General features: G+C 36.2%; 2 protein-coding genes and 1 pseudogene across 2 annotated transcripts; 1 reads left to right on the top strand and 2 right to left on the bottom strand.

The window, feature by feature from the left end:
• Nucleotides 1–5142: 5142 nt before the first annotated feature.
• LOC125585815 lies at nucleotides 5143–5625 on the top strand (annotated as a pseudogene).
• A 10920-nt stretch (nucleotides 5626–16545) lies between these two features.
• LOC106359364 (F-box/kelch-repeat protein At4g39560-like) lies at nucleotides 16546–17939 on the bottom strand. Its single transcript, XM_048755509.1, has 2 exons — nucleotides 17460–17939; nucleotides 16546–16911 (listed from the first exon to the last, which is right to left on the bottom strand). Exons 1-2 carry the CDS (start codon nucleotides 17937–17939, stop codon nucleotides 16546–16548), a joined length of 846 nt encoding a protein of 281 aa, XP_048611466.1.
• Nucleotides 17940–18411: 472 nt separating this feature from the next.
• Nucleotides 18412–19508, bottom strand: LOC125585365. The gene is made up of 3 exons (XM_048754295.1): nucleotides 19181–19508; nucleotides 18902–19090; nucleotides 18412–18747 (listed from the first exon to the last, which is right to left on the bottom strand). Exons 1-3 carry the CDS (start codon nucleotides 19469–19471, stop codon nucleotides 18652–18654), a joined length of 576 nt encoding a protein of 191 aa, XP_048610252.1. The 5' UTR covers nucleotides 19472–19508; the 3' UTR covers nucleotides 18412–18651.
• Nucleotides 19509–25438: the final 5930 nt, after the last annotated feature.

The raw sequence follows: 25438 nt of genomic DNA, 5'->3' as shown, positions 1-25438 counted from the left end.
GAGACTACAGCTCAGGACATGGAGGTTACTACACAACGTTCCCACCGGACGACGACGATGCTGGGGCATCTGCCCCCACTCACTATCCTTGAAGGTACTTCTCTACTTTCCCTTGTATATACCATTTCGTTTTTGCATATTAGTTTTCTCTTTTTGGGTATCTCTCTCTCCTTGACAACACAGAGACTGTGTCATTTAAGTTTGGGGGAGGTACCAAGTATTTGATCATGTTTGCTTTGATGTTGTTTCATTGAGTCATGCATTGCATACCTATTTGCATAAAAAAAAATCATTTAGTTTGCATCATTTGCATTTCTAGGAGAGTCTAGAGCATATAGGTTGCATTTACTTGCATTGGGAGCAATGATTTGAAATGCCTTGTAAAGAACATTACTCTGCACCTGAGTAGCTTATGCACCTCTCAAAAAGACTTGTATGCTTCGAGCCTTGAAAACTCTTCCTGAAACTTGTTGATTGCTGAAACTCAACCTTTGAAGTCAACTACAACCTTGTTTGAACTGAACGAACTTAATACTTCTTGCTTATGGTCCCTTGTGTACTGAGTCATGCATATACACACTTGAGTTGTCACATCCTTTATGCCAATCTTTTTGACAAACTCGAGTGGTACACCATTCCCAAAACCCTTCCCTCCTTTTGAGCTTTCATTATTTGATGAGTGAGGCCTTTTTCGGAAAGCCTTACATGTGCATAATGTTGAGAGTATCGGGATCGACAATGCTTGGTCTTCATTCTTGCTAGATTAGACACTCTATTGTCTAGCTATAGGTGGGGTGAGTGTTGTGACTATGGTTTGGAAGCATGAAAAGTTCAAAGGAAAAGAATAAACTCTTTGTGTTTAAATGGATAATCTTATTGGAATTAATAGATAAACGTCTAGCTCGAGTTTATGAAAAGTCTTGGTCCCCGAAAAAAAAGAATATAAAAGAGAAAAAAAAAGAAAAAAAATATATATATAAAAAAAAAGGGGGCTAGCAAAGTTGTTTAGAGCTAAGATTTGTTTAGAAGTTGAGAAAATCCTTTATATATTTCAAAGAAAAAGAGTTTTATGTGCAAAGTGTTCTTGGGATCTTTTGGTGAGAGATGAGAGTTCGGTTTGACATTGGGAAGTGATTGTGTAACTTGTATGTTTGGGAAAAGGGTAGAACAATGGAGATTGAGCATTGTATGCATGAGTTGGTCTCTTTCTTAGATATATTATGTGCAATGTCAAGGCTACTTGTTTTGAGAGTAAACCACTTTAAAAGATCATGGATTTTGAACCTCTTGACCCACTTGAATAAAAGCCTTCCCTTACTCAACCAAATGATTTGGACCAATTGACCATTTGCAAAAATTCACTTAATGTTTTATGCTTAATGAATGTGAGAGTTGGTTGATTTGAATGTGTGGATGCTTGATGATGAGTATAAGGGCAAAAGGAGTTGAGATGGGCCTATAGAAGCTAGAGTGTAATCAGAGAATGTGCTCATGTTGGATTAGATCTTCAATTGAGTGCTAGTTGTGTTTCTTTTGGCTATGAGCTCCAACCTTCAAACCTCTCTCCCTATGAGTTCTAGAAAGTTCACTTGTGGACAAGTAAAAGAACAAGTTTGGGGGAGTTGATATCTTGCATATTTCCATTGTCTTATCCATTCACCCATGTGCATTTTGATCATATAGACTAGGATTTAGCCACGTTTAGGTTGCATTTTGCATACATGAGTCTTTATCAGGTGTTGGAGTACCACATGGAATTCTTGGAGGCATTTGGGTGCATTTGGAGCTCAAAAGAAGTGTTTAAAGCGATCAACGGACGAGCAGCGCACCAGAGCGACCTCATCGGAGCGACGCCGTGAAGTCACTGTGACACACATCCCGGAGCGACCTGGCCAGAGCAACATGGAGAGGTCGTTCGCGTTTCTATCGTGAGACACCCCTCTCAGAGCGACTTGCCAGAGCGACGCTCCGAGGTCGCTCTCGTTTCCATGGCAAGACGACACAAAACGATGCCCGAAGCGACCTCTCAGAGCGACCCACTGAGGTCGCTCCCGAAGGCCGGAGCGACATGCCGAGGTCGCTCCGCGTCTATTTGCCTGTCGAACTCATGTTTTCTAAGGGCCTATGCACGTTTTTACTTTTCTAAACCTATGTTTTAAGGATTTTTGGTAGCCACCAGGCAAATTATCTTTTCATTCTTAAGAAAAAACCTTTGGAAAGTTCATCTCTTGAATCATTTTTGTTCATCTAGTTATTGCAATTTTGTGTTTCCAATTCATTGTTGTATCCCTCTGAATGATTAATCTGAAATCCAAAATGGGTTTAAGAGGAATCATGAAGAGTAGTGAGTAATCACCATTTGAATTCATGGGTTAGGAAAATTAAGGGTGATTAGGTTAGAGCTAGGATGTTTTAGTGTAGATCATACCAAAACCTTGCTAGTAGAGTAATCATAATGCATCTTCTGAGTTAGCTTCTCAAAAGTTGATCTTTAGGCATTTCCCACCCAAAAGGTGTTTGATGAAATGCCTGAAACAACTCTTCTAAGCTTTTAGCATATTTTGCCAAATACATTTGTTGTTAGAAGTGCTAAGATAGCCTTAGACCTGTTAGTAATGATTGCTTCCATATTATTCAACCAAAGACATTTGTTGTTTGAAATGTGTTAGTAAATGAACATTCATCTAGACATAGAGTTTGTTTAGAGTCGTGTCTAAGCTTAAGGTTGATAGTTTGATTGTTCGTCTGCCATCCTTAGTTCGAAACTTGATCACCCAAGGTCTAATTCCTATGCCCATGAGTTCTCATTTTTCTTAGTTAAAAAAGTCAACTCATTTACCGCTTTTATTATTCTGAAACTGAATTAGCTTTATTCATTAGCTTAGAAATCATTTGAAATCACTGGTTGCACTTAGATTGAGTGAGTACTTGCATTATCATTGCTTCGAATTCCCTTAGAATTGGTTCGACAATCATTTATACTACAACATTTGTCTTATGAGCCTTGAAAACTCCTAACATCATAAATGTTAATAGATACAATTGCAGTAAGTATAACTTTAATTTATGCATGGATTTTACATTTATTGTAGTCACCAACCTATTGTTACAAAGGTAATAATTTTATTCACTCGATAATTATTTGGATTTAATAATTCGATATCTTTTATTATTGCGCGGGTAAACCCGTTAAAAACAAAGTACATTGAACAAACGCACTGAAAAAAAAATTACCTAATTTATCAATATATAAACATGTTTTGTTGAGAATTAATAATTAATTAGATATGTATGGTTTCATTTTAGTTTCGTGTGTTTTATTTTATTGGAAGTTGTTCCAAATTAGTATACATTTAGCGGTATATGGCTTGTGGAGATACTATATTGTATAATTTTCGTTTATAATATATATGCTTTCATATGACATTGTACACTTTTAAAAATTCTTATATTCTATGTTTGATAGACAACACATAATAGTATATTTAAATCATTTCTAATAACGTTAGATGTCAATTTGATGTTTTAGTATTTAGCTTTTATGTTAGATTGACTATCTAATAGTATTTTGATATTCAGTTAACTAACCTAGATTTTCTAAATTTTATTAAAATTAATTTAAAACACTAACTATATATCATGTATTAGATTTTATGTGCATATTGTAGGTACATATACTAACTATATATATATATATTCTTTTAATTTTTTTAGTCATTAAAATGACGAATTAGATCCTATAAAGATTTCTAGCAATGATAACAGTGTTTAAACTGAATATCCAATAGATATTAAATAATTTATGTAGTGTAACAGAATAATTTGATTTGCATATATATTTTAATTTATTAATAAAAAAATGAATAAGTCTAAAATTTAAGAGAAAACATTTATAAATAAATAAAAAATAGGATTATAAATTAATATATTAGATCGGTAAAATGGTCGGATTTGGTTTCCTCTACCGGTTTGATATCTGATTAACGCTGCCTTTAACTATTCGTGAGCTCATCAATATCAAAATATAAAAATATGTTACAAGTTACAACAATGACACAGAAAATGAAGTACGTGTGAAAATTGTATAGTACGTTACGTACAGGGAAAACATGTGTATCGGATGGTGCTGAACAGTTGACACATAGTTACAACTTACAACAGAATATATCATAACTAATACATTTACATGGTAGTTGCACTTGAAAGACGAGATTAGATGTCGCTAGAAATCGTGCATGAATTGTTTCTGACAAAATAAATAACTTAAGCATGATCTTTGGAGAGTTCTTAGAGTGGGGTTCTTAGAGCATGATTAACCCGGAGTTCTTAGGATGGGGTTCTTAGCGGAAGTTAAGAAACCATTTCTTAACTTTTAACTAAAAAAGCTAAGAACCGGTTCTTAAATAAGGATTTTAAGAACCGGCTCTTAGCCTTTTTAGTTAAAAGTTAAGAAACAGTTTCTTAACTTCCGCTAAGAACTTCACTTAAGAACCCCGGGTTAATCATGATCTTAGCAGAATATAAGAATCCGTCTCTTAATTTTTAACTAAAAAAAGTTAAGAATCAGCTCTTAAAACTCTTATTTAAGAACCGGTTCTTAGTTTTTTTAGTTAAAAGTTAAGAGACGGGTTCTTATATCCCGATAAGAACCTCACCCTAAGAACCTCCCAATAATTATGCTCTTACATAAAAAAATATAAAAGAATTCTCATGGCCACTTTTCTCTCTTTTTTTTAGGTGACAAAAAATAGAGAGAGAAAAGTGGCCATAATAATTCTTGTTTTGAGATTACTGTGAAGTTGTTTTGTTTTGTGCGAATTAGATATTTAATCGGATCCGGTTTGTATCCAGATATTTTGCCGCCTGCATGTCTCTCCTCTATAAATTAAGTAGCATTTTAAAGCCAAACATTGGCCCATCTTCAAATGGGGTTCCTGTGAATTCTCCTTCGACACATGTACACATTCATTGAGCAGCCAAAAATGAGAGAAGAAGAAAACTACAATGTGGACGATGATCTCCAATCTTCCAAATGATATGGTGGTGGCGATCATGTCTAGGGTTCCTCTAAAATCATTGAGAGAAGTTCGTTTAACTTGCAAGAAGTGGAACGACTTATCCAAAACCCAAAGCTTTAGGGAGATGCATATTGGTAAAGCATCAACCGCATCAAAAGAAGGTCAGTCTCAGATGCTTTAGGGTTTATCTTCTTCGTCTATGGAGATCTATCTTTCGAGCATAAATATAAACATACTTTCCCTAACAAACAAGTCACAATATCACAAGTCCAGCACTGCAAGGGTTTGTTGTTATGTGTCTTGAAAGATGATATAACATTCTGTGATTTCAGGCTTACGGGGATTATGGTTTGGAATATGTATTTGAGAGAGAAAAGGTGGATCAAACCCAGATTTTCTTATCGTCCGAGCGGATGGGACATGTTCAGTTACGTTCTAGGGTACAAAGATAATAAGAAAAACATGTCTTCTCGTCTTAAACTCTCGAGGTTTATAGATAATAATGACCCTGAATATATACCAGTTTTTCTGGTATGAGATTTACGATTTCGAATCTTGTCTATGGACAACCCTTGACGTCACTCCACACTGGCTTATAAGACCATGATTAACCCGGAGTTCTTAGAGTGGAATTCTTAGCGGAAGTTAAGAAACTGTTTTTTAACTTTTAACTAAAAAAACTAAGAACCGGTTCTTAGCAGTTTAAGAACCGGTTCTTAGCTTTTTTAGTTAAAAGTTAAGAAACAGTTTCTTAACTTCCGCTAATAATTTCATCCTAAGAATCCCGGGTTAATCATGCTCTAAGGTTCCTTAACCGTGGCGTTTCTCTCAAAGGAAAAACTTACTCACTCAAATCTTCAATTCAATTTGGTTAATGAAAAGAGAATTCATCGTGGCATTTGGGTGAGGTTGAACATAATTACTAAATTAAAAACACAAGTTTTATATATATTATATATATATGAAGGAGAGTTCATGCATCAAACCATAACAACTAGAGATTTCATAATTCCAAAATTATTAGTCAAAACCTGATCACACCACTCCACTTTACCCCAAATCTCCCCTCCTTGACTTCTTTCCAGTGAAATCTCCGCACACCAAATCTTACTTGTTCTTCTGAAAAGCAAAGCCATATTCCCACCGTAATTCACAGTATATGACCACTGTGAACCTAATGTCTCTGCCAACAATTCTTCCACCCCTTCCACCACTCCCCAAGACTTCTGATTTAGGTGTTCACGACCCCCCGATCATGGTTCACTACAAGAAAACAGCGACATACTGAGGAAAAAAATCGTCGGTATGTCGTCGGAATAACGTTATTCCGACGACATATTCCGACGACATACCGACGAAACAAGTCCTCGGAAATTTATTTTTCCTCGGAAATCCCTCGGAATTTTCCGACGGAATTCCGAGGAAACAAATTTCCGAGGAAACTCCGAGGACCACCAGTTCGTCGAAAAGCTCCTCGGAATATACTGAGGGAGAACTTCCTCGGGATATTTCGATGGACTTTCCGATGGTCCAATCCTCGGAAGTTCCGACGAAATGTTCCTTGGAATTTTCATCGGGAATTTCCGAGGAACGGAGCCCTCGGAAAATTCCGAGGAACGGGTCCCTCGGAAAATTCCGAGGAACGGGTCCCTCGGAATATTCCGAGGAATGAGTCCCTCGGTATATTTCGAGGAACATGTCCCTCGGTATATTCCGAGGGTTCATTTCCTCGGAATTTAAAAATAATTAATTTTTTTAAAAAAAATAAAATTTTTGAAATTTAAATTCGAAAATATAAAATTAAAATTAAAATTGAAATCATATTAGTTAATATTCAAAGTTGTAGAAATAAAAATAAAACATTCCGAGTTTTTGAAAAAAAAAAAAAACTACTTGTCTGGCACGTCCGGGAACACCTCGTTCGGGTACATCCTCTGCATCATCTCCATCATTTGCTGGTTCAGTCTCCTCTGTGCCTCATAGCCCGCCTGTTGAGCCGCCATCTGGGTCTCCAACAAAGATATGCGATCATCCTTGTCCTTCAACTGAGCCGTAAGTACTTCTGGATCAACAAAGGGCAGTGGTGCAGAAGAAGGAGGAACCGACCGGGTGCGACGACCCAAACCGACCAAACGTCCCTTCTTCTTTGGAACCGACTGAAATAGAAAATAGCCAAATTTTCAAATTTAAATCAAGAAATAAATGAATTGAACTTTAAAAAAAAAAAGAACTTACGGATTCAACGATTTCGTTGATTCGAAACCGGGACAAGTTGGTCGAAGTCGTCGAAGCGTCATCCTCGGTTTGAAGCTGAGACACTTCGTCTTGCACCTGAGTTTGGACCAGACTGACCACTTCCCTCACAAGACCGTCATCAATCTGGCCGGTCTTCTTGTTGGTATACGCCCTGCCCTCTTCATTAGGGCGAGATCATCAACCGGCTCGCCATCATTTTCTTCCGCCTTGAAAAAAACATAAATTAAAAAAACATTAGAAATTAGAAGAAATGGACAAAAAATAAAATTTCAAAACTTAAATAATTGAAGGAAAAGCGGTTGAACTTACCATGCGATCTCCCAGAGAGGCAATAGATTGAGCACCCAAGTTATGTTTGAAGACGCCCTTCCCTTTACGGTCGCTCATGCGGTTGGTGGAGTTGGTGGAAGAAGTTTCTTTCGTCTCTTCCTTATCCCAATGCGCACACAACTCCGTCCAGACCGTGTTGTTTATCGACTTTGGGACCTTTTAATAAATAAAAAAAAAGAAAATAGTTTAATAAATAAAAAAATTGTTTAATAAATAAAAAAATTGTTTAATAAATTAAATCGAACCTTGTTGATTTCCCACTTCTTCTTCCACTCGTAGATCTGCTTCCCATAGTTGTCCATAACTTTATGGACGAAGTGGTGATAGATAAAGAGCGTCTCATCGGAATTCCAGTTGAATTCTTGCTGGAAAAAAAAACACAATTAGTAGAAAATTTATATTACAGATTAAAAGTATAAGTAAAAAATTAGAATACTTACCGCAAACTGACGAAACCACAGATGCTGCTTGTCGGTAGGGAAGTCAGTGAAAGTCGGATGTCCCTTGTCGAGGGCCGAGTACATCATACGGTTGATCCATGCGCTGATCCCGTTTCCGGATCGGTTGAACCTAATAAAAAGAACAAACGCTTAATAATGAATCAAATTTTAATGAAAAAAAATATGTTTAATTACCATGTTTGACCCCGTCCATGTGGATACGGAGTGAGATAGGGAAGATGATCACGACCGGGCTGACGAACCAACTCCGCAACACTCATCACGTCCGGAGGACCCGGAGGAGCAGGAGCGGGTGCAGCAGCGGGTGCAGCAGCGGGAGCGGGTGCAGCAGCGGGAGCGGGTGCAGCAGCGGGAGCGAGAGGAGCAGGAGCGGCGGGTGCAGCAGAGGGAGATGTATGGTAGGAGCTGTGGGGCAAAGGAAAATCATGAAAATGGCTGGAATCCCGAGACTGGCTCCCCGTACCACCACGACCACGACGCTGTCGAGGCCGGGTCTGATCATCATGAGACCTATAAATTTAAAAAAAATATTTAATAAATATAGAAATATATAAATTAAATTTTAAAAAAAAAAAAAATCCCAAATAATAGTTTTTAATCACAAAAAAAGTTTTATAGATATTAAAAATGTTTAATAAATATATAAATATAGTTCTAATAAACAAAAAATAGTTTTAATAAATAAAAAATAGTTTAATAAATACAAAAAATAGTTTTAATAATATTAAAAATGTTTAATAAATATAGAAATTTATATAATATAAATATAAATTTTTTTTTTAAATCCCAAATAATAGTTTTTAATCACAAAAAAAGTTTTATAGATATTAAAAATGTTTAATAAATATATAAAAATAGTTCTAATAAACAAAAAATAGTTTTAATAAATAAAAAATAGTTTAATAATTACAAAAAATAGTTATAATAATATTGAAAATGTTTAATAAATATAGAAATTTATATTATATATATATATATTTTTTTTTTAAATCCCAAATAATAGTTTTTAATCACAAAAAAATTTTATAGATATTAAAAATATTTTGTAAAATCCACAAATCGAATTTATATACAAAAAACGTTTTGTAAAATCCAAAAAATCGAATTTATATACAAAAATCGTTTTGTAAAATACAAAAATCGAATTTATACACAAAAATCGAATTTATATACAAAAATCGATTTTATAAATACAAAAAAAATAAAAACATTTATAAAAAAATTCTAAATCAATTCAACAAAACAAATTATTCAACCAAATCACAATTCTAAACCTATTATACAACCAAATCACAATCCTAACCAATCACCCTAACAAAAATCTATCAAATCTACACAAAAACCTAACAAATAGAACCTAAGAGAGTGGGATAGGGTCCTTACATGATTTGTGTAAGAGAAGGGGGAGATCGCCGGAGATATCGTCGGAGAGAAGGGGGAGATCGCCGGAGAGGAGGGAGAGGAGGCGGAGAGGAAGAAGAGAGAAATGGGGAAGAAGAAGCGGCTCGTGGTTATAAAACCTAGGGTCCGACGGATAGTACCCGTCGGAATTTCCTCGGAATTCCAATTTCAATTTTCGCGAAATATTTGCCAGGTTAAATGAAAATATTCCGAGGACATTCCGACGGATACTTAAATATCCGTCGGAATTCCGTCGGAATATTCCGAGGAAATACCGAGGAACTAGTGTTTGGGGTTTCAAAACATCGATTTTTTTTGCCGTATTTTATTTCTTATACAATTGTAATGCATACCATTGAGGATTCTTTGTATAGATGATCATAAACCATGAAATAACAAAATTTCAAAACGAATTGAAAGTATTCCCTTTACCGTTCATTAAAGTGTATAAGTGTTTCTCTTATGTTGTGGGGATTTCGTTCATACAATCGGAAAAGTGTTTATTATAGGGTAAGGAACAAATTTTTGACTTCATAATTAGTCTAAGACACTTAATAAGGGTTATATAAGTGTTATTCAAACCGCAAAACGTTGTTTTCGGTTTAAAAACCCTATTTCCTCGGAATATTCCGAGGGAATTCCAAGGAAACCCTTATCTTCCTCGGAATTCCGTCGGAATATTCCGAGGATATACCGAGGAACTAGTGTTTGGGGTTTCAAAACATCGATTTTTTCTGCCGTATTTCATTTCTTATACAATTGTAATGCATACCATTGAGGATTCTTTGTATAGATGATCATAAACCATGAAATAACAAAAATTCAAAACGAATTGAAAGTATTCCCTTTACCGTTCATTAAGGTGTATAAGTGTTTCTCTTATGTTGTGGGGATTTCGTTCATACAATCGAAAAAGTGTTTATTATAGGGTAGGGAACAAATTTTTGACTTCATAATCAGTCTAAGACACTTAATAAGGGTTATATAAGTGTTATTCAAACCGCAAAACGTTGTTTTCGGTTTAAAAATCTTATTTTCTCGGAATTTCCTCGGAATATTCCGAGGGAATTCCGAGGAAACCCTTATCTTCCTCGGAATTCCGTCGGTATTTCTATTAAAAAAAAAGTCGATGCTAGTCTGTTTCCGAGTCATCATCACCAGATGAATCTGAATCTGGATCTTGGTGAAACTCTCCAATCACTGGTTCATCCTCTACGTGAACGACGGCTTCCTCTCCGAAGTCGGTTAAATCGACTACAAGGCCAACTCCAGCTAAATCTTCTGCTGCACTTAAGTTGCCGGATGTGCTTGGTTGTAGTGGGTCTTCCAGCTCAGAACTTCCCTGACTCGGCCTCTCGGGTTGAGTCTTGTAACAGAAACCCATGGATCATCTCTGTTCCTTACCCGGGGGTACTTGATATAACAAACCTGTAACATTTAAAAAATTATTAGTAAAATTATAAATTAATACACATGATGATGAATCATTGTAAATAATTAACATTTAATTACCTGATCGGCCTGAGAAGCAAGAATGAAAGGATCATAATATTGCAGTTTTCGCCTCGAATTTACTGATGTAACACCAAATGCATCTGTTCTCACACCTCGATCTAGAGTGTTGTCGTGCCAATCACAATAGAAAACAGTACATCGCAATCCAACCATGCCTAAATACTTGATTTCCAAAATCTCACGTATGTGTCCGTAGTATACATCATCTCCTGATGCAGAACAAACGTCAGCATTATAAGTTGTACTCGAACGTCTCCTCTTCTGAGTTGTGAATGCATATCCTCGAGTGCAAAATCTTGGATATGACTTCACAACAAATTCTGGTCCAACGACCATCTCGCATATCCAATCGTCAAATGTTTCACCTCTGGCCAAACCAACAGACACCTATATTAATAGCACATATATATGTTATATCAATAAATATGAATTAGTATAAATATGTGATAAATGATATTTTAATTTGTTTAAAGCACTCACATAAGAAAACATCCATCCAGAAAATTCTCTCTGCTTCATTTCTTCTAGCTCGTCCTCTGTAGCGTATCTATATTCGAACCGCTTTTCTGCCATGAAAATCCTGTACATATGATGACAATAATGTAATTAATTAAGATTTAAATTTCAACTTGTTAAAATAAAAATTAGTAAGCTAATTTATTTAGCTCTCATATTGAAGAACATCTTCGCAGTTGGTGAGCAAATATGTTTGCAAATTACTGCGCTCCTGCTCAGTAAGTCGACGGTCCTTTGGTTTTCCGCTAAGTCGTCCAACGTCTGTGAAAATCTGGAACCGTAACATGATATGTTGCCCGTTCGCCTCTATCATCATGCTGAGCAAGTCTTCTGTTTTTGGTCTGAACTTCTGCTGGAAAGTAGTACTCGGCAAAGTTTGAAGTTTCTTCATTGATCATCTGTGCGACTATAGAACCTTCCACCCTACTTAAATTTTTCACCATCTTCTTCAAATGGAACATATACCGCTCATACAGATACATCCATCTATACTGCACAGGACCACCAAGTTCCAATTCTCTTGCCAGGTGAATAACAAGATGCTCCATAACATCAAAAAATGAGGGAGGAAATATCTTCTCAAGGTTGCACTGAATCACGGCTATGTTAGTCTTCAAATTTTCAATACCTTCAAGAGTCACTGATCTCGTGCATAAATCGCGGAAGAAACCACTTATCCCTGCAATTGCTTCATGAACATTTCGTGGTAATAGTTCCTTGAAGGCGAACGGAAGGAGGCGCTGCATCATTACATGGCAATCGTGGCTTTTCAAGCCAGTAAACTTTCCTTCCTTTCTGTCGATACAGTTACGCAAATTAGATGCGTAACCGTCTGGAAATTCCACATCGTTTGAAATCCAATCAAAGAACGCAACTTTTCCCTCTGCATCAAGTCGGTATATGGGAAAAGGAGCCCTACCATTCTCATCAACATGAAGTTCTGAACGAGCACATATATCGACTAAATCCAGTCTTGACTTCAAATTATCCTTTGTTTTACCTTGAACATTAAGGATCGTGTTCATGAGATTGTCAAAAAAGTTCTTCTCAATATGCATGACATCTAAATTATGCCTTAGCAGATGATCCTCCCAGTATGGCAGATCCCAGAAAATATTTTTTTTGTGCCAGTTATGTAGGTCTCCAACAGCATCTACCGGAAAACGCTCATGTCCACCGACGTCTGGCGTCCTTTCTTCACCAAAATCTCTTAGTTGTGTCTTCAAATCTTTCCCAAAAATTTCCGGAGGTGGACTGTCAAACACCCTCTTGTTCTTCGTAAAAAACTTCCTACTCCTACGATATGGATGATCAGGTGGTAGGAATCTCCTGTGACAGTCAAACCAACACATTTTCCTTCCGTGTTTTAGTTGGAAAGCATCAGTGTTATCTTGACAATATGGACACGATAGCCTTCCATGTGTTGTCCATCCAGATAACATACCATATGCTGGAAAATCACTTATTGTCCACATTAGTACTGCCCGCATTTGAAAGTTTTCTTTACAAGAAACATCGTATGTTTCAGCACCTTGAGCCCATAGTTGTTGCAACTAATATATTAGTGGCTGAAGAAACACATCAAGTGATCTCTTAGGATGCTCTGGTGTAAGAATGACGGGCCATAGCTAATACTGTCTTCCACTCTTGCCAAACGGGCTGAAATCATCAGTACATAATCCAAGGTAGACATTTCTTCTCTCATACGCAAAGTCGGGATACTTTGATTGGAAATGCTTCCACGCTTTTGCATCTGAAGGATGTTTGATCTCACCATCTGTTGAGTGCTCCGCATGCCATCTCATTGGTTGCGCTGTGCGTTCAGGCAGATACAACCTCTGCAACCTTTCCGTCAAAGGCAAATACCACATCTTTTTATATGGCACTAGAACTCTTCCACTCGTATCTTTATAATGAGGCTTTCCACAAAATTAGCATGTAACCCGCTGTTCATCCGCCCTCCAATAAATCATGCAGTTGTCGCTGCATACATCTATTACCTGATACGATAAACCAAGACCAGCTACGAGTTTCTGAACCTTGTAGTATGAACCAGGAGCTACATTATCCTCGGGTAGAATACCTTTTACAAAATCAGCAATCGCATCCACACAGTCTTCAGCCAAATTATAATCTGTCTTACTGCCCATCAATCTTGTAGCAGATGATAAAGCTGAATGACCATCTCTGCAACCTTCGTACAATGGTTGCTTTCCAGCATCCAACATATCATAAAATCTCCTAGCTTGTGCATTGGGTAAATCTTCCCCTCTAAAATGATCATTTACCATCTGCTCAGTACCTACACCATAACTACATCTGTTCTAATTGGTTCTTCTAATCTAACCGATGGCTGAGGTTCGCTAGTACTACCATGTTCATAATCAGTTTCCCCATGATGATACCAAATTTTGTAACTTCGTGTAAACCCACTCAAATATAGATGAGTCCAAACATCCCACTCTTTAATAACCTTTCTATTTTTACAATTAGAGTAAGGACATCTTAACATACCTGTTTTTGCTTCCGGTTGTCGGTGAACTAACCCAATGAATTGGTTATACCTCGTTGGTATTCTTCCGTAAGCAATCTCGTGTTTGGATCCAAATGAGGTCGATCGATCCAAGAACGAAAATAATTTGAAGAAGACATGTTTTTTATGAATCAAATTCGTGTGTAAGAGAGTAATTAAGAGGGAGGATGAAGACATGGAGTGAATGAAGAGGAAGAGGGGTGCTTGTATTTATAGTTGAAATCCTACCGTCAGCCCGAGGAAATTCCGACGGAATTCCGACGCCAACGGCTAGTTCATCGGAATTTTCTCAGAATTTTTAAAATCCCCCAACGGCTCTCTAACGGCTATATTATATCCTCAGAATTCATCGGTTTTTTCCGAGGAATACATTTTTCGTCGGTATTCCATAAGAATTTTCCGACGGATTAATATTTCCTCGGAATTCCGTCGGTATATTCCGAGGAAATTCCGAAGAAACCAAATTTTGTGTTTCCTCGGAATTTCCTCGAAAATTCCTCGGGATATTCCGAAGATTTCATTTTCCGTCGGAATGTCCGTCAGAATACCGCTGTTTTCTTGTAGTGGTTGTACATTAATACATCATCAACCACACATGCATTCACCCAATGCTTAGAATTCAGAATATCGCCTGTTTCCCAATTACTTTCCTTTGGCTCGTACACATAGCTTCTATAACGATCACTACAAGAAAACACGTCAGTTGCAAGGGAAAACTGCATCGCATTTCCGTTGCAAATCGCTTATTGCGAGGATTTTGCGAGAAACCACGTTCCCTCGCAAATCGCTCGTCGCAAATGAAAATCACTCGCAAAACGCTCGCAAATTTGCGACGGAAATAAATTCCTTGCAAATTTGCGACAGAATGATATTCCTCGCAAATTTGCGACGGAACTGATTTCCTCGCAAAAATTTGCGACGGTTTAGTTGTTCCTCGCAGTTTTGCAATTAACAGTTTCGTCGCAATTTTGCAAGGGTTTTATTCCGTCGCAAAATTGCGAGGCTTGTTCCGTCGCAAATTTGCAAGTCATTTGCGATTAATTAATTTTTTTCCTGCAGAATTTGAAATTTTATAAATTATTATACATTTATAAAATTCTGAAGAGATTTAAATAGTTAGCGAAAATATTACTAAAATAGAAAGAAATTCAAGAGTCATTACACAAACACATACAAAAAAGTTTCAAGTCATTAGAAAGTGATAGAAAACAAACTAAATAGCATCAGATTCATCATCATCACCAGAAGCAGAAGACACGTCTTCAGACTAGAGAATGTCGGCCACGGTAGAGTCTTTGCTAGCGAGATGACGAACGATCTTGTACAGCTTCAAAATTTCATTTCCCTGGCTCTCAATCTTTTGAGCTTGGTCATAGATGATCTTCTCCAAAGATTGGTCTCTAGTACTGCTAGAAGGAAACGAAGCAGGAACAGATCGTAAAGATGTATTTAGAGAACCCACTCCATACAGTCGTCCCTTTTTGCGGGGAGCGAACTGCATACAAAATCAAAGAAGGATCAATATCAAAGAAGACTTTAAAAATTTGAGATTGAAAGCAGTAATAAATTACCTCACAATAGATCTTGTTCTTTTCCATTGGAGAGAGGCCACTAGAACCAGTGCTCTCGGGATCATCACTAACAGCCTGAGATAATTCCTGAAATTTAGATGTCACATCGTTGTAGAGCTGCTCAGATTTGCCATCAACAAAAGAACCATCCGGGTTTCGTTTAGTGATCTCGAGAACCCCAAGCAAGTCTGGAATAGAACATCCAGTTTGCCCAGCCTACAATTTAAAAGATCAAGTTAAACCTTAAAAATGAGATCACAACTTAGATAAAATAGGCAATTTCAGAACACAACTTAAATTAACTAAGATAAGAAAAACAAGAACTTACAATCACTCGTGCACGGGCCCTGAAGGAAGTCTGACCTGAACGATGCTTAGACGGTCCATGTCCATCAGGGTCAGAGTAACGAGCTGCCCGACTGTTACAACTCCGGACTTCAGATTCTGGATCTAACCAATAAGCAACAAGACCAGCCCAAACATTTGGGTCAAACCACAAAGGCATAGCTGCATCGCCTTTTTTCCGCCAGTTACTCTTCCACCGACTAACTTGGCGAGTCAACTGGAGTTTCAATTTAGCCTCGAAAGAGTTGCGAACGAGGGATGTTATACCGGAATCCCAATGATACATTTGCTGACACAACAAAAAGGCAAATTAATAGACATTCATGAACATAAAATTAATTATTTACAAATTTTAAAATTCAAGAAAATTAAATGAATTACCGCAAATGATTCAAACCAACGTCTCACAACATCCCCGGGGGTTTGCTTCCAATTAGCATGCGGTTCTTTGAAATCTCTTTCAAAGATTCGACGGACCGATGCAGCAACGCTTACATCGTCATCAAACCTATCACAGGAAATTCAAGGCAATTGAGAGGACTAAATTATAAGAATATGAAAATATTATAAATGGTTACAATGAATTAAAATTAAAAAACTTACCAAAGCGTATTTGGAGGGCGATCTGGATGGAGGTGAGGAAGACGATCATGTCCAGGACTAGCCAAAATCATATTGATTGCCGCTAAATCTGCCGCCGGGTCTGGGGCGGGAGCAGCTGCAGCTGCAGCTGGGGCGGGAGCTGCAGGAGCTGGGGCGGGAGCTGGAGGAGCTGGGGCGGGAGCTGGAGGGGAAGCTTGCGTCTGGCTATTAGGAACAGCCAAACTCTCGGCCATCTGAGAACTAGAAGAACTACCCGGATTGGTATGACGGGATGAACTTTTCGTACTACCAGAAGTCTTCTTACCACCAGAAGTCTTCTTACCACCAGTAGATAGATAGCGGCTATAATCATTTCCTGACATCTGCCAAGAAATTAACCAAACCTAAATAGTTAAAACCATAACCAAACACAGAATCATCACAAATCGATAACCTAAACTGATAATCAAAACCTAAACTGATAATTAAACTTAAACATAGACCAAAATTTGTAACCTTTCAAAAGGGACAGAGAATCATTTCCTGACATCTGCCAAGAAATTAACCAAACCTAAATAGTTAAAACCCTAACCAAACACAGAATCATCACTAATCGATAACCTAAACTGATAATCAAAACCTAAACTGATAATTAAACTTAAATATAGACCAAAATTTGTAACCTTTCAAAAGGGACAGAGCCGGTTCGAGATAATGACGGTGGAAGTCCGGCGAGTATGACGGCGGATGAGGACAGTGAATTTACAAACCACACAAGCACAGCTTACTCTCATCTCTCTGGTTTAATCATCGCATGCTCCCACATTTGTGTTTCTGTATCGAACACCACCATCACATTCTTTGTATTGTCATGATAGCAATATCCAGTTACATATATTTTCCCGTGGATGAAGCCAGTGAATTTACAAACCAAAAGAAGAGGGATGCTTGGGATGGGTTCCACCTTGTGGGTTCTACAATCCATGCAAAACGCATTTGTCGTCATATTTGTATGGTCAATCTCACCAAAAACATATATCCTAGAACCCACTGCCACAAAGCTTGCAGCGTAATACAAAATGGGAAACGTCGAGGGGGCACGAACCAAGCAGTGACTGCCGTTGGCTTTCCGGCAGAGGATATACCAATGGTAAAAATAACAGGAGTTTTTGTCATCGAGGACAACATATAGATAGTCCTCAGTGCAGGCCAACAAGGATCTTCTTGAGTATAGCTCAGCCGAAGCAACGAGTGACCGAAAGTGCTTGGAAACAAGTGAGAGTGTTGGATGGTCGCATCTTGATAAACGCGCTAAGATGTCGACGATGACATCTTCAGGAAGTGAAGGAAGAGTCAGAGACGACGGTGGTTCTGAGGATTTCTCATCCTCTTCCTTTGTTTTGGAAACCATCGACAATCAGCCAAATCACACAGAGAACACAAACTACAATATAAGCTCCGATCAACAATCACTGCCTGCTGGAACGCAATACCTAATAAGAGTTAATCCCATATGTATATAAGCCTTTTCCACAAGTAAACAATCTTAAATAACCCTTTTCGATAATGTATATCAGATGACAACTTAACTTTACATATGTCCTCTTTTTAAATAAAAACAAATATTTCTTATTTATACTTATTACAATGATATTTACTTCTATTATTTTTATTTATTTCGATTTTAAAGGTTCTTTTGTTAAAGAAAGTTATTTTTCCTGTTGACAGAAAAAATGTTATTTTCCTTGATGTCTTCCCTTTCTTTTGTATGAATCTTGAATTTGAGTTTTCTTTTGTATATAGAAGAGTCTTGTTTCTAGTTACGTTGAGAAACTTATTGTGAATGTTTGTTTAGCTTTTAGAAGTTCCTTAGAATCCGTCACTCATCACAAAGGAAATTACATTTTTTGGGTTTATTGGCTCTTACACAACTTCTTGAAAACAATCAAGACTCAACAGAATTATCAACAGAAAAGTGAAACAAAAAACAACGAAAATTAAGATAGACACAATAACAAATCAAAATAAAATAAAAGAAAGCAAATACATAATCAAAAGTTGTTTTGGGATAGGTTCCTTCTTCTAGTGCTCTGTCCTTCCTTCATGGTGAATGCATTAGCCTTTCATTTTGAAGTAGATGTCTTGAGAAGATCAAGAACTCCACAACAATTTTTCCACCACGGAGTCGTCTCAGCCCCACGCTCACCAGCCAACAAAGGCTGCAACCCACATTATATATATAAATTATTTTATGTATTATATGTTCTTACATATTATGAAATAATAAATATACATTACAATCTCCTACTAAGAGACAATTTAAGTTTTTATTTAGTTTTGAGAATAGAGAGAGTTTTGCTTTAAATCTGTGACCTGATTGTCTGTGGATATAGGAACGTCTCGGCTTGCGACGGTGGTGCTGCTCGATGCACCAGCAACAGCCTTGGTAGCAACGTCAACGATCTTGGAGGAAATATCAGTCTTCTTCTCCTCAAAACCATGAAGCAAGGTGTTGAGTCCTTCAAAACCTTTTGATAAAACATTGTCCATTACCTCTCTTGCCTAAAGACACAAGACCGTAATATTACAATACGTTTTAGCTTTTCGGACAACATAAATGTAAAACGATGTAAGAGTGACAAAAAAACATACCTGTGTTGACACATTAGACACTTTCTCTGGTGCTGCTGCGGCTTCACTCTTGACCGTTTCTGTGGAGGCTGCAACGGTTTCTCCAGCATCGGTTAAAGACCTCTTGACGGTTTCCGCGGAGGCTGCAGCGTTTTCTCCAGCATCGGTTAGAGAGGTCGTCACAGTTTCAGCGGAGGCTGCGACGGTTTTCTGAGCCTCAGTTAGAGAGGCACCGACGGATTCAGCGGTGGCTGTAACAGATTCTTTGGCTTCGTTAAAAGTAGAAGCTGCCTTGTCCAAGAACGATGCCATTTTCTATCTGCCGATGCTGTAATATTTTTTTGTGAGAGAGAGGAACATATATTTATATAACAAGCAATTAGAATATTCTCCAAAATGGAGAGGAATGTGAAACCAAGTGAGCTGTTAAGAGGGCCGTTTCAACGCCTCCAGCGAAACAACTAATCAGAATCTCACAACGTGACTTCCTTTATGAATTCTTGATTTTGTTTGACAACAAATTTATTAGCAAAATTTATAACTTATATTGTATCAATCACAGTCAAGAGTATAATAAACATTATATATATAAATTATTTTATGTATTATATGTTCTTACATATTATGAAATAATAAATATATATTGAATAATTAAAAGTCAGTAACTATTACATATATAATTAAATTGGTGCGAACGTATAAATCAATTTTATTAATCCAAACATTTTTTAAAAAAAATTTTGATAGGATATGTAATTAAATTTAAATGATATTAACATACATAGTATATTTTTAATATTAATGTCTTTTTTTTTTAAATGATGCTTTCTACTCATATATTTTTTTATCATGTGTATTTTAATAGCAAAAACTTTAAATTACTGATAACAATATTTTCATTGTGGGATTAATAATTTTAGTAATTGATAATTTAAAAAATTTTATCAATGTTAGTTCAAAACTTTTATCAAAAAAAATTATTCAAAGTAAATTTTGAAACTAAAATATTTATTTATTCAATATGGTTTATAGTTTAATTTAGAATGATATATATACATATATATTTTAAATCTTAATGATTAATTAAATTAGACTTTTATTTATATGATTTTGTAATCATTTGTATTTTGTCATAACAAAAATTTTAAACCATGGATTGCAAAATTTGAATGTGAGACTTTTAACAGTTTTAGTAATTTATAGTAATTTTTTAAAATTCAAAATATAAAATATACAGAAAAATCTAAATTTTTATAATATGATTATTGTGTTTTTTTTTAAATTATTTTAATAGTTTAAATTAAAAAATTTGATAGAAGATACATTTTTTTTATCAGATCTTTATTATTCAAAATCATTAATTGTCATATATATTTTATCCACATTAGGCAATTCCGTAATCTTTATTTAAGGAAATAATAAATGACATTAATAATGAATTTATGGTTAGTTTAATAAAAAGTTTATTATATAATTAGATAGACCAGCATATTTCTCTAATAATTTTAAGAATCATTTTAGTGATGACATGTGGCTACAAAAAAAAGCTATAATGTTTCACAAATAATATATAGGGGATATCTGAGGAAATGATTGGGTTGCATTATCTATTCAGATGGGTTGATGATTGAGGTATGGAGTTGTCCTACATTAAGTTGCATTGCCAGCTTCTTAATTCACATTACCAACTATAAGACAGCCCCCTTTAGTGCCCCACTTTTTTCTGTTCTTCTTTACGTATATAATGTGAATATTCCAGCAAAGTTTGAAGCCGTATGTCACTACTGTTGCTATACACGGTTGATACATACCATTAATTGTGATTAGCGTGGTGCAAATATTGAATAGTAAATAAAAATTGGTAGGGAAACTATACCCAATCTTCTTAGTACTTAATTGTTTTACAAACTGTTTTTTTTTTCTTCCAAAACTTACAAGTGGAAAAATATAAAATAGAAAAATTCTCTAGAATAATCATTTTAGTTTATTTTCACAAAAATAGCTTTCAATAAAGAAAATGACAAAAAAACTTTTATTTAGAGATAAATATACATTTATATCCTAAAATTAACTAATCTATACAAGAGTTTAGAGTTAAGAGGTGGAGTTTTGAAGGTGGAGTTTAAATTTAAAAAAATAAAAAAATTAAATTAAAATTTTCAAAATAAAAAGAAACTATTGTGGTTATTTTCTTTTTTGAAGATTTTTTATTTTTTTGAACACTACTTTCATTAAGAAACTTAAACATTCAGACTACAATAGAAAGGGGAGTTGAAGAACTACACAAACATAAACATTACATCATAAAAGGAAGCTAAGACTCTGAGATAGAGAGACAGTCAATTCAGAGCAAGACTCGAATGCGTCAAAGCAAGACTACGGCACCGCCGAAAACTTGAGATTTAGTCGTTTTTGAAGATTATTTTGATGACAAAAAAAATATAAATGATTATTTAATAGAATTGCGTATAAAATATGTTACATTAAAAAGAATATATTTTAGTCTGATATAATGTGAATAAGTCTGAGAAAGAGTTTATATATATATAGAAGTATTTAGGGAAAAAAAGGGTTTATAAAGATGATAATAACTGATTCCAACATATCCAAATCCAACCGCTCTTTTGAATTTGTGCGACTTTAATATTAGGGGGATGTATTCAACTGAGAGTTTCAGGTGATTTGTATTAAAATGACAAATCCATTGTTATTGAAAAATGAATTTTAAAAACTCATTTAAAATCCACTGTTATTGAATTTGACATTTCTTAAAGTACTCTGAAATCCACTGTTATTGAAAATATTTTAAGCTGTGGAGTTTTAAAGTTTTCAGGTGATTTTAGGGTGTTTGGGTATGATTTCTTAGTTAAAAAAATTAAAACTCAAATCCCATAGTTTTAGGTGATATTCTAGAGTAGTTTAACAAAAGTCACTTAAATCTCTGCAACTTATTGAAATCACTTAAACAGTTGTGGCGGCTGATCGAGAAGCCAAATTCCCTCTTTGCTCGAGTCTTCAAAGGACGGTATTACATGAATTCTTCACCCCTGGAACCGATTCGCTCATACTCCCCGTCATATGGCTGGAGGAGTATTACTTCTGCTAGATCTCTGGTTTATAAAGGACTAATTAAAAGGGTAGGAACATGATCATCTATTTCAGTATGGAATGACCCTTGGCTCCCATCCACTCGCCCGAGACCAGCCAACAAAAACCTACATAATAGTTACCCGGACCTCACTGTAGATTATTTCATTAATCAAGAATCACGCACATGGAATGTACAGGCAATTAGGGACTTGGTGGATCCACAAGATGCAAAAATAATTGAGAGTATACCATTGGGCAGAAATCAGTTGGCAGATAGGAATGAATGGCATTTCACAAAAAATAGAAAATATACGGTACAATCAGGATATCAGGTAGAAAGGATTTATCCTGACAAGGAGAAACCACCTGATTTTTATGGCCCTAATGTGGATATCCTTAAGGCATACTGTTGGAAGGTGAGGTGTCCTCCGAAGCTAAAACACTTTCTTTGGCAGCTGGTATTGTATAGCGGTGACGAAAACATTAAAAGCACGAGGGATGCAAGGAGACACCTGCTGTGCCAGGTGCGGAGCTCCGGAGGAATCAATAAACCATGTGTTTTTTGAATGTCCTCCAGCACGTCAAGTGTGGGCATTATCCAAGATCCCATCAAATCCAAACATTTTCCCAATTGGCTCTCTTTTTGCTAATATGGATCATCTATTCTGGAGACTTAATCCAAAAATGGTGGATCACCAGTTTGCATGGATATTATGGTATATTTGGAAGGGTCGGAACAACAAAGTGTTCAGTATTTAGATATGGACCCAAGAGACATGCTGAGATTGGCAGAAGTGGAATCAACATTGTGGGCTGAGCACAAGTTATTAAAGATCGTAGATTGGTACAGGAAGTACAAGTACGGCCTGATATAGGGACCATAGGACGATGGTGTTTCACGGATGGTTCTTGGAAAGATAAGGATTTTTTTCAGGACAAGGATGGCATAGCACGCTGCCAGGGTTTGATGGCTTATTGGGAGCACGAAATGTAAGGGCATCCCTCTCACCTCTTCATTCGGAGATGGAGGCATTGATTTGGGCGATGGAATGTATGCGAAATTTAGGCGTTTCAGGTTACGTTTGCAACGGATTGTTCTCAACTGGTGAAGATGGTTTCGGAACCAGAGGAATGGCCAGCATTTGAAAGCTACCTGGAAGATATCAAGACTTTGCGACAAAGTTTTGTCAACTCAGAAATTGTTCATGTCCTAGGACAGAGAACAAAAGGGCGGATAGCTTGGCACGTAGTGCTCGGCAACAACTGTCTTTCGTCGTGCACATGGATGTAGTTTTACCACCTTGGTTTACAGAGTCTACATGAGTCTGTAAATGTTTGCTGTCAAAAAAAAAAAAAAAAAAAAAAAATTGAAATCATCTAAAACTCCATTAAAAATCAAATCACATCAAATGTTTAATTGAATACATCTTACACCAACTTTTGGTTTATAAGCACAAATATTTTTCTTTGTGATAATGGGAGTTATGAAAACAGTCTAACTTTTCCTGTATATCAGATCTCCATATTAATTGTATTGATGATTTCCGAATTTTTTAAATGTTTAGCCATTTAAAAATATAATAACAATATATCGGTTAAAATAATGATATTGCACTTCCAGAAACGTATTTTTACCTCTTTACTAATCAAGGCATGAAAAGAAATAGGCGAAGTACTTATTAAGGGCATAAAAGAAATAGGCGAAGCGAAGAAAAGCTCTCATTTTTCAATGAGTAGAGTAAATTTGCGAGAATTCCACTTGAACACTTATCAAAATGTTACTCCCTCCGTTTGGGAATAGTTGGCATTTTAGTGATTTTTTGTGTCAATATAATTGACCTTTACGAAGTCCAATGCAAATAATGACAGAAGATGATTTTTCTACCCGTGTATTATTACGTGATTTTTGCATAATTTTAAATAAATAAATAATCTAAAGCAATTGAAAAGATTAAAAAGAATTTGCAACAGCTTTCTAAATTTTCGTGTAAAATTGTAAAACGTCAGATAAAAAAATACGGAGAGGGTAGTTTTTTAATATTTTTGAAATATAAGAACTTTTTTTTATTAGCTTTGTTATTTTCATGAACGCTGCGACTAGCATCAACAAATTACACTTATCAACCATGGCGGACACAACATCCGTGAAACAATGTCAACTTGGCTTTTAGTCGTGCGGTAATCAGCAAAGAGTGAAACGGACGCTGGAAATTTTAGCGTCAGCTACGTTTCACTTTTTCAGTCGCACGGCATTCAACAAAGAGTGAAACGGGTACTTTAATCTTTGGTTCCGTCAAATTTGGCTCCGTCGTAGTGTTTTTTCTGACGTTGACGCTGATGGCAGCGTCTGTGAAAGAACAGAGGTGGCCTGAAAAAACAATTGTTGAAAACTGGCCGGGGGAGTCTCTCATCATTGGTAATGGTTTAGGCCCGAGCGTTCTTCGGTTTCGATTTGATTCTTTTGATTTTCGGTTTGGTTTGGGCTTTTTACTGGTATAGGCACATATTTACCCATCCAGTGTAGCCCATAATTCACTCTATGTCTATTATTGTTAAATTCCAATTTTGCCCCTTCACTTGATATCATTTCGCTCTTTTTTCAGTCGGCGGCATAAACCCGACGTCAGTTATGTGATAAGTCCAGGGGCTGAGCTTATCTGTGTAGAACAGAAAGGGGGAAGATTGAGGAAGAGCAAGGTAGAAGAGAAGATAGAGAGGAAGAAATTAGGATTGAACCCGTTTTGATTTGATGATCGTAATTCGATAGATGTTCTTACAACGATGGTGATTACATATATGCATAAAAGGCTTAAAAATTAATAAGAGTAAAGGCCCATTAATCTTCAACGTGCACTACAAGAAAACGTGGGAGTAACGACTACGATTTACGACTACAAATGTTAGTCGTAAATTACCTTCGACTTTACGACTAAGTTACAACTACCTGAATGTTCGTCGTAACTTAGACTAATTTTGCTACTAATAGTTCTCATCGTATATTGGTCGTAATTAACTTCTCGTTTACGACTAACTTTCATGTAGTCGTAAATATACGACTACGAAACATCGACGATTTACCATCTGATTAACGACCAATTTCGAGGAATGCAGTTGCACATTGGTGGTCACGTTATTATCAAACGTAAATTCTTTGTAAACCTAACCAAAATCAAAATTTCCCTATAAATA

This window comes from Brassica napus, chromosome C4 (genome assembly GCF_020379485.1).
Source record: "Brassica napus cultivar Da-Ae chromosome C4, Da-Ae, whole genome shotgun sequence".
Lineage (NCBI taxonomy): Eukaryota > Viridiplantae > Streptophyta > Magnoliopsida > Brassicales > Brassicaceae > Brassica > Brassica napus.
The sequence above is the reverse complement of the archived record's forward strand: the minus strand, read 5'-3'. Positions and strand labels throughout refer to the sequence as shown.